The 10,146-nt window shown below is 42.1% G+C and overlaps 1 protein-coding gene across 1 annotated transcript in view; it reads right to left on the reverse strand.

Annotated features, from left to right (window-relative positions):
- LOC143277674 (uncharacterized) overlaps positions 1-9,518 on the reverse strand; it is a 22,501-nt gene extending 12,983 nt beyond the window's left edge. The window contains exons 1-2 of the mRNA XM_076582586.1: positions 9,355-9,518; positions 2,547-2,646 (exon numbers count right to left, since the gene is read on the reverse strand). Of these exons, the coding sequence (XP_076438701.1) occupies positions 2,547-2,598 (52 nt within the window). The 5' untranslated portion in view covers positions 2,599-2,646; positions 9,355-9,518. The remainder of the gene's footprint in view (positions 1-2,546; positions 2,647-9,354) is intronic.
- Positions 9,519-10,146: the final 628 nt, after the last annotated feature.

Genomic DNA, 10,146 nt, shown 5'->3' on the forward strand with positions numbered 1-10,146 from the left:
CATCATCGTCGCCGTCATCGTTATCATTATTGTCGCCGTCGTTATCGTTGTCGTCCTTATCGTTATCATCACCGTCGTTGTCGTCGTCGTTATCGTCGACGTCGACATCATTGTCGTCATCGTCGTCGTCGTTATCATCACAGTGGTCGCCATCGTTATCGATAATCCATGGTCGTCGTCGTCATCACTATCATCATCGTCGTTGTGCCGTCGTTATCATCATAGTTGTCGCCGTTGTAACCATTATCATCGTCGCTGTCGTCATCATTACCATCATCGTCGTTGTCGTCATCATTGTCATCATCGTCGTTATCGTCGCCGTCGCTGTTGACGTGTGGTTCACTTCGCCGCCGCAGTAGCAGCAGTAATAACAACAATAGCAGCAGCAACAGTAGCAGCAGTAATAACAACAATAGCAGCAGCAACAGTAGCAGCAGTAATAACAACAATAGCAGCAGCAACAGTAGCAGCAGTAATAACAATAGCAGCAGCAACAGCAGCAGTGGTAACAGCAGCGGCAACAATGGTAGCAAAAACGACAGCAATAGTAACAGCAATAACATTAGCAGTAGTAATAACAACAGCAGCAGCAGCAGCAACAGTAACTGTAGCTGTAGTAACAGCAGCAACAGTAGGGGTAGTAACAGCAGCAACAGTAACGGCAGTGACAGCAACAGTTTCGGCAAAGGCTGTCGACAGCAGTTGTAACAACAATAACAGTAGTAGCAGTAATAACAATAATAGCAGCATCAACAGTAGCATTAGTAGCAGTAGCTGCAGCAGCAGCAGTTGTAACGCCAGTAACGGAAACAGTTGTACAACAGTGACAGCGGCAGTAACGCCAGTAACGGAAACAGTTGTACAACAGTGACAGCGGCAGTAACGCCAGTAACGGAAACAGTTGTACAACAGTGACAGTGGCGGTAACGCCAGTAACGGAAACAGTGGTACAACAGTGACAGGAGTAGTAACGCCAGTAACGGAAACAGTTGTACAACAGTGACAGCAGCAGTACCGCCAGTAACGGAAACAGTGGTAGCAACAGTGACAACAGTAGTAACGCCAGTAACGGAAATAGTGGTGCAACAGTGACAACAGTAGTAACGCCAGTAACGGAAACAGTGGTAACAACAGTGACAGCAGCAGTACCGCCAGTAACGGAAACAGTGGTAGCAACAGTGACAACAGTAGTAACGCCAGTAACGGAAATAGTGGTGCAACAGTGACAACAGTAGTAACGGCAATAACAGTAGTTGTTGAAAAGCAGCGCAATAATTCGGACAACAATAGCAGCAGCAACAGTAGCAATAGTAACAGTAGCCACAGCAGCAGTTGTAACGGCAGTAACAGAAACAGTGGTTACAAAAGTCGACAGCATCAGTAACAGCGGTAACAGCAACAGTATAGAAGAAACAGTAATACTTCGGAATAGTTGGTAAACCAAGGTCCAAGGTCTAGGATGCACTTAACACATACAGAATAATCCATGACCAAAAAATAAAAATAATAAATTTAAAAAATATCGTTGTAAAATCCACTCTAGCAATCATATATTTTTGTTTTCGGTGTGTGTGTGTGTGTGTGTGTGTGTGTGTGTGTGTGTGTGTGTGTGTGTGTGTGTGTGTGTGTGTGTGTGTTCGTTCTTTTGTTTATCATCTTTTCACTATCAGTGATATTAGACGATTAAAAAAAAAAAAAAAAAGAACAGAGAAAAAAATGGTGGGGGGTGGGCGGGGGAGGTGAGAGGAAAACAGAAAAAGTATAAAAAAAAATAAATAAATAAAAAAACACCAAAAATAAATGCATAACTAACATGCAATTACATTTACCAGAAATAATTCAATAATTATAACAACAATAAGAAACCATTAACGCAACTCTGAAGTACATAAAAGGAATGTAGAAATACGGGTATGAACTAATGCCTGTGAAAGTTCGACCATAAGAACCTCGTCAGAAATAACTTTCCAAAAATCATCTGCAGAATTATTATTCTCTTTGAAATACTTGGGCAAGAAGGTACGTAACTGCTGACAGTGAAACAAACAAAGATACAAGCTGAACTGCTTACAACAGATGCATGTAACATTTTTACTGTACTTTGTCTTCAGCGCATCAAGTTTCATACGGAAGAAAGTAGAGGTTATTAATCTTGTATAAGAAGCTGATGGGTTCGGTATCTTTTCTTTAATAAAATTCTCGGGGAATAATGTCCCTTTATGTTTTAAAAACTTTTCCTTCCATCGGTTATGAAATCGACCCCATGCTGATTTTTCCAACAAACTGTATGCCTCTTATACGGAAAGACGGACATGTATTTTTGTCGATTTTTCTTAATCTTGTGCTCCTCTTTTAGCTGCTTTATCAGCAGTTTCATTGCCATGAATGCACCCAACAAAAACTGACCTCAGTCCCTGTGTGTGTGCGCGCGCGCTCGCACACACACACACACACACACACACACACACACACACACACACACACGACATAAGTATCAATAATGTCAGTAACAGTAGTTGTTGCAGCAGCAGCTTCAGGTCACTTACTCGTGCTGTGAAGACAGGCGACGACCAGCAGAAGAAAGTGCCACGTTCCCATGGTTGTTTCCGTTCTTCTGACTTAGCTCTCTCCTCCTCCACCTGTTTTCTATACAGATAAATAAAAACATAGGACAGTAAGAAAATGATAGGGGAGACGGAAAGCGGAAAGGGAACAGAAAGGAGGGAAGGGATAGGAAGGAAGGAAGGAAGAGAGGAAGAGAAAGGGGAAAGAAAGGAGGGAAGGGATAGGAAGGAAGGAAGAGAGGAAGAGAAAGGGAGAAGAAAGAGGGAAGAGATAGGAAGGAAGGAAGAGAGGAAGAGAAAGGGGAAAGAAAGGGGGGAAGGGATAGGAAGGAAGGAAGGAAGGAAGGAAGAGAGGAAGAGAAAGAGGAAAGAGAGGGGGGAAGTGATAGGAAGGAAGGAAGAGAGGAAGAGAAAGGGAGAAGAAAGAGAGAAGAGATAGGATGGAAGGAAGAGAGGAAGAGAAAGGGAAAAGAAATGGGGGAAGGGATAGGAAGGAAGGAAGAGAAAGGGGAAAGAAAGGAGGGAAGGGATAGGAAGGAAGGAAGAGAGGAAGAGAAAGAGGAAAGAAAGGAGGGAAGAGATAGGAAGGAAGGAAGAGAGGAAGAGAAAGGGGAAAGAAAGGGGGGAAGGGATAGGAAGGAAGGAAGAGAGGAAGAGAAAGGGAACAGAAAGGGGGAAGGGATAGGAAGGAAGGAAGGAAGGAAGGAAGGAAGGAAGAGAAAGAGGAAAGAAAGGGGGGAAGGGATAGGAAGGAAGGAAGAGAGGAAGAGAAAGGGGAAAGAAAGGGGGGAAGGGATAGGAAGGAAGGAAGAGAGGAAGAGAAAGGGGAAAGAAAGGGGGAAGAGATAGGAAGGAAGGAAGAGAGGAAGAGAAAGGGAAGGAAGAAGAAGAAGAAGTAGAAAATGAAATAAAATGAAATATTAAAGAACAATTGATAAATCATTACGTACGTGTGTGTGTGTGTGTGTGTGTGTGTGTGTGTGTGTGTGTGTGTGTGTGTGCGCGCGCAGTGAATGAATAAAGAAGAGGAAGAATAAGAACAACAACGACGACGATGACGATAACAACAATAACAACAACAACTAAAACCGATAGAAACAAAATGTAAGAACAGCAGAAATCGAACACTGTGGGGAGAGGGATCAGTCCGTGTGTGTGTGTTTGTCTGTGTGTGTGTGTGTGTGTGTGTGTGTGTGTGTGTGTGTGTGTGTTGGTGTGCCGCTCGCGTGCGTGTGGGTAAGGCGCGAATGCAAATTACTGTCATGTGATAGTGAATTAAAATGTATGCATTTATTCCCAGGGCAGTGCTTAAGATTCCTTTGCCTTGGGCGAATCGTGATGCGAAAATGGTTTTGATCTCATACCGATCTGGAATTTGATGTGAAACATGTGATCTCTCTCTCTCTCTCTCTCTCTCTCTCTCTCTCTCTCTCTCTCTCTCTCTCTCTCTCTCTCTTCTCTGTCTCTCTCTCTTTCTCTCTCTGTCTCTCTTTCTCTCTCTCCTCTTTCTCTGTCTCTCTCTGTGCCCCTCTCTCTTTCTCTCTTTCTCTCTCTCTCTCTCTCTCTCTCTCTGTCTGAAACATCCAGACTTACCCCACAAAGAGCACCCGTTACACGCAAACAAAGCAAAACTAGAAACAAACAAAGCAGACACGTTGACAGAAGCAAACAAACACGACTCACTGACAAATTCCAGTCCAGTGACAACAACAGCACCACCCACACAAATTCAGACAAATAGGGATTTGGCCGGCCCGTTGCGCGTTCTCTTCAGAACTGTCTTGTATGGCGTGGAATATTGATGGACTTGCAAGCAAACTTGCTGACTCCGATTTTCTTATCTTTGTACAAACGTTTGACATTGCGTGCCTAACTGAAACTTATATAGATGGTATGTTTGATTTGGAGGGTGTTTTCAGAAAGAAACCACACTATGTTTAGAACAGCAGCAGTGAAACACTCATATATGGGTCGTAGAAGCGGGGGGTTACTGCTGCTTGTCCATAAAGACCTGAGCAAATTCATAACACCAGTAGTGGTTAATGCCAAGCATGTGGTCTGCATCAAGATTTCTAAGTGCATGCTACAATGGGACAAAGATCTGCTTATGGTATTTGTTTATATCCCACCATCTGGTTCAGTACAGTATAAAACATCAAATTTTACTTGCCATATAGATGCCCTTGATCATTGTATTCTGGACTTAATCAATCGTTACCCACAGGCCCATTTGATATGTAGTGGAGACTTTAATGCAAGGACAGCCAATCTCCAAGTAATGTGGTCACACACCGATCTGACCTCCAGACCCCTCCACTTAACTCCTTTCTTCAAAGAATCAAGGCTGTCAAAAGATGACACATTGAATATTTTTGGTGAAACTATGTTAAATTTCTGTGCATGCTTTGATTTATGTATCATGAACGGTTATAACCATAGTAACTTTAGTCCTGACTACACCTTCATATCAGCACATGGATGTAGCGTTATCGATTACTGCCTTGTTTCCAGCGATTTCATTGACAATATTACCAGTTTTTCAGTTTGCAGCAGAGTTGATTCAGAACATATGCCAGTTTTATTTGAAATCAAAGGGGAATCACCAGTGCCATGTTCGCTCCATTATGAAACAGAAAGAATTGTCTGGAGAAAGGGAAGGATGACAGAATTTACAAAAATATCTAATAGCGATTTGTTCTTTCATAACACAGATTATGCATCCTCTTTGATTGATACAAATATCAGCACAGCTCTTCAGGAACTTACCAGCTGTCTAATGAATGCTAGTGCCTGTGTACGATCAAAGCGCCCTGCTAGAAGCATTGTCAAAAGAACAACATGGTTTGATAAAGAATGCCAGGAAAACAAACGAATAGTTAGATCAGCGCTGACACTTTTTAAAAGATCTGGGGACGTAAATGAGCAAAACATCTATCTACAGCTAAGAAGGAAATATAACAATCTAAAGGACCTGAAAAGGTGTAACTTTAATCAAGGGCGCATCGATTCTCTGATGAGTGTTGCAAACGATTCTCAGGCTTTCTGGTCAGAGATCAGTAAGTATCGCAGTAGAGCCCACTTAGCTAACAACATTTCTCAGGATGAGTGGCTGGTCCACTTCGACCATCTGCTGAATTCTGGCTATGAAGAGAATCAGCACCAACCTGCACTTAACGTCTCGGATATGGTATTCGATTGTATCCTGGATTCAGACATCACAGCAGAGGAAATTAAGCAAGCCATCCAAGGTCTTAAAAATGGCAAAGCTGCTGGACCAGATGATCTTATAAGTGAAATCTTGAAAGCTTCAATAGACCCAATACTCCCTTTCCTAGTTACATACTTCAACAAACTTTTTAGAGATGATATTTTTCCAGAGGAATGGACGAAATCTATCATAATCCCTCTACTTAAAAATGGGGATTCAAATGATACTAACAAGTATCGGGGTATTTCTCTGATCAATAACTTAACTAAAGTTTTCACAAGCATTTTAAATAATCGACTCGTTTCTTGAGCAGAAACGAACTCAATTATTTCAGAAGCGCAAGCGGGATTTAGAAAATCATATTCCACCACTGACCACATTTTCACTCTGCATGCCTGCATCGAGAAGCATCTGTCAAGAAATAAGAAATTCTATGTAGCATTCATAGATTTCAGTAAAGCCTTCGACAGAGTACAACACAGCCTATTGTTCGGTGTACTGCTTAGAAATGGTGTTAAAGGTAGAATGTTCAATATTTTGAGGAGTATGTATAGTACGATACAATCTTGTGTTAGATGTGGTAATTCATGCACCAAATATTTTAAATGTATGCAAGGTCTGAAACAAGGATGCTCATTAAGCCCAACTCTATTCTCGCTCTTTATTAATGAGCTTGCACATGAAATGTTTACGCGGGGTAAGCATGGAATACAGTTCCAACCAAATGATATTGAAATCTTTATTTTACTATTTGCTGATGATATTGCTCTTATGTCTTCCACCATTTCAGGTTTACAAAATCAGCTGAATGTTCTACATGAGTGCGCACAAAGATTACGCTTGAAAGTGAACCTAGATAAAAGTAAAGTTATAGTTTTTCGTAAAGGTGGATACTTAGGAAAGAAAGAACATTGGTTTTTGGTCAAGATTGCTTAGAAATAGTTAACTCTTACAAATATTTAGGTGTCCTATTTTCAGCTAAACTTAGTTTTGAAGTTGCTACTGGATTTGAACATGTTATTCGTGCTAAGAAAGCTACCTTCGTAATTTTGAAAACTTTAAGTAAACTTGGATACTATTCTTCTAAACTGTTTTTCAAGCTCTTTGATGCTCAGGTTGTTCCCTCGCTTTTGTGTGGCTCGGAGCTATGGGGTTTCAAACCACGAGAATCCATAAAAAAGATCCATTTGCAAGCTTGCAAATTACTGCTAAACGTCCCGCCTTTCACTCCTAATGATATGGCATACGGCGAACTTGGAAGATACCCATTGTTTATAAACTCTGCCGAGAGATGTATACTGTATTGGTTTCGGCTACATAAACAGCCATTGTCTAGATGTTCTAGAAAAGCCTATGATATGCTTTACGACATACAAAACAGAAGTAACAATGCACAAAACTGGGTTACTTACGGAAAGAACCTTCTCTGTACAAATGGTTTCGGTTATGTTTGGATGTTTGGGGCAGTTGGGGATGAGAAACTCTTCATACGCATATTTAAAGAGCGCTTACAGAACTGCTTTCGTCAGCGCTGATATGCGCATGTGTCAGAAAGCAGGCGCTTTGAATTTTATCATTCGTTTAAAAGCGCCATTGAATGTGAAAAATACCTTGATCACATTAATAATAGATATTTCAAAACAATATTTACGCGTTTCAGAATGGGTGTTTCGGCTTTAAATATCCACCGCTTTTCCCCTGTTGGTCAAATGGGTTGCCCTCTTTGTTCTGCTGACTGTGAAGATGAATTCCATGTACTGTTTGAATGCCCAAACTACAGTGACCTTAGGTTGAAATATTGTATAAATAGTAGCTCCAACACATACTTGACACGAGATCAGCAGTGTGCAAGTATTTTGAATGGTGGACTCGACAGTAGACTAAATCTTTCAAAGTTTCTTTTTCTGGCTTTTAAGCGCAGAGACTTAATGAATCATGAATCATTACCAACAACTAGTTAAGGTACGAAAATGATTAATTATGTTTTGCCATTGCCTTATTCAAGTGTCTTCTCACAAGGATGATCTCTAACTGACACAGTGAGGACGAAAGATTTATTTATTCATTTATTTGTTTATTTGTTTATCTGTCTGTTATTTATCTACTTATTTGTAGGTTTATTTATGTATATTATGTTTGCAACGGGTCACAGGCCTATACGCAATTAAAACATTTGTGTTCTGTCTGTCTGTCTGTCTGTCTGTCTGTCTGTCTGTCTGTCTGTCTCTCTCTCTCTCTCTCTCTCTCTCTCTCTCTCTCTCTCTCTCTCTCTCTCTCTCTCTCTCTCAATCTAACCCCTCGGGACCCCGTCTCGTGTAGTAAGTTCATACTGCACACGGAGCATTGATTCATCATTGTAACATAGATGTAATGTTTTATGTTAACAAAGCGTTTTTGTAAAGCACCTAGAGCAGATTTCTGGATAGTGTGCTATATAAGTATCCATTATTATTATTATTATTATTATTATTATTATTATTATCTCATCCGAATGACTAGCACCCGGACTACCACTCAATATCTAGTGCAGTGGGAGTGAAAAGAAGAAGAACAACAAAAACAACAAGAACAACATCGACAATAATAATAATAATAATAATAATAATAATGATGATGATGATGATGATGATGATGATAACTTGGTCCGTACATGGAGCTCGATCCTGTAGACACTCGCCGCTTACCTTATGGTAAGAGATTCCTTACCCTGGTAAATTTTGAAGCTTTGATACGTTTTACCACTAACATGTATCTGTATTATTTGGCTACCATTATTTACACCTCTTTTTTTTCACACATCAATCGGCTGAATCAGATGTCTCCGTTGCCATTCCAATCAAACTGATAAAAGAGAGGGGTGACAGAATGGTTAAGACGCTTGTCTGGCCATGCAGTGTCCGTGGGGGTGTGGGTTCGAATCCCGCTCTCTGGCGCCCTTCGTGCCAGGCTTGACAGGAAAATCAAACTGAGCGTCTAGTCATTCGGATGAGACTGAGGTCCCGTGTTGCAGCACGCACTTGGCGCACTGGGAAAAGACCCCATGGCGACAGGAGTGTTGTCCTCTGGCAAAATGATGTGGAAGAAGTGCACTGTGATATGTACACCAAATGAATATACATGCATGAACTCAAGGCATGACCAAGCACGTTGGGTTATCCTCTTGTCAGGCATCTGCCGAGCAGATGTGGTGTAGCGTATATGGATTTGTCCGAACGCAGTGACGCCTCCTTCAGAGACTGAAACTGATACTCCAATCGAACAAAAAAACTGCTCTTTTTTTTCTTTTTTTTTAGGCAGAATATTACTGACCAGGATGGATTTTTTTCCCTTTCCTCCACATGCCTTTGAGTGGTGGTCTAGACTTTAATCTTTCGGGTGAGATGACAAACAGGTCACGTATGCAACATGCACTTAGCGCACGGAAAAGAACCCACTGCAACAAAAGGCTGTCTCTTCCTGGCAAACTTTTGTGTGGAAAAATCCACTTTGATAGTATTACTGATACAGTTTGTTTTGGTTTTTTCTTTCTTTTTCCTTTTTTTGCACTGCCGTGTCTGGCTAAACAAACCAATCTTCGCTCACCCTGCCAAATGGATGGACGCTTTTTGTTGTTGTTGTTTCTGACCTCAGAACTTCCCACCAACGCTGCCTTTCCTTCTGCTCGCCAACTCGCCTTCTGCCACCAGAAGCAGAAGCAGAAGTAGAAGTCAGAAGTGCCCGTCTGTGTGGTCTGTGTGTTCTGAATCGTTCGGGGCGAAGTGCCGACGTTTTTATTTCAGCGGTTCCGCGCCGATCCACTTGGGTCACCTGATCGCATGATCTGTATCTTTTGCATAGCGGCTTAATATCGTCACGAGTTAATGAGTCTCCCCCTTCATAATCCCCCAACCCCCACCGCCTCCCTCCGAGTCCCCTTCCCCCCCCCCCCCCCCGCCCCCCCCCCCCCCCCCCCCCCCCCCCGGCAATCTGCCCCGCTTCCCTCTCCTTCCTGTCTTCTGTATCACCCCCCGTCACGATGATGAGAGCGCGTGAGCTGGATCGGTGATTGTGAAGAAGAAGAAAAAGGAGAAGGGGGAGGAGGAGGAGCAGGTGGTGGAGAAGAAGAAGAAGATGATGATGATGATGATGATGACGAAGAAGAAGAAGGGGGAGGAGGAGGAGCAGGTGGTGGAGAAGAAGATGATGATGATGATGATGATGATGATGATAACGACGAAGAAGAAGAAGGAGGAGGAGGAGCAGGTGGTGGAGAAGAAGAAGATGATGATGATAATGATAACGACGAAGAAGAAGAAGAAGGAGGAGGAGGAGCAGGTGGTGGAGAAGAAGAAGATGATGATGATGATGATAACGACGACGAAGAAGAAGGAAGAG

This window comes from Babylonia areolata, chromosome 34 (assembly GCF_041734735.1).
Source record: "Babylonia areolata isolate BAREFJ2019XMU chromosome 34, ASM4173473v1, whole genome shotgun sequence".
Taxonomy (NCBI): domain Eukaryota; kingdom Metazoa; phylum Mollusca; class Gastropoda; order Neogastropoda; family Buccinidae; genus Babylonia; species Babylonia areolata.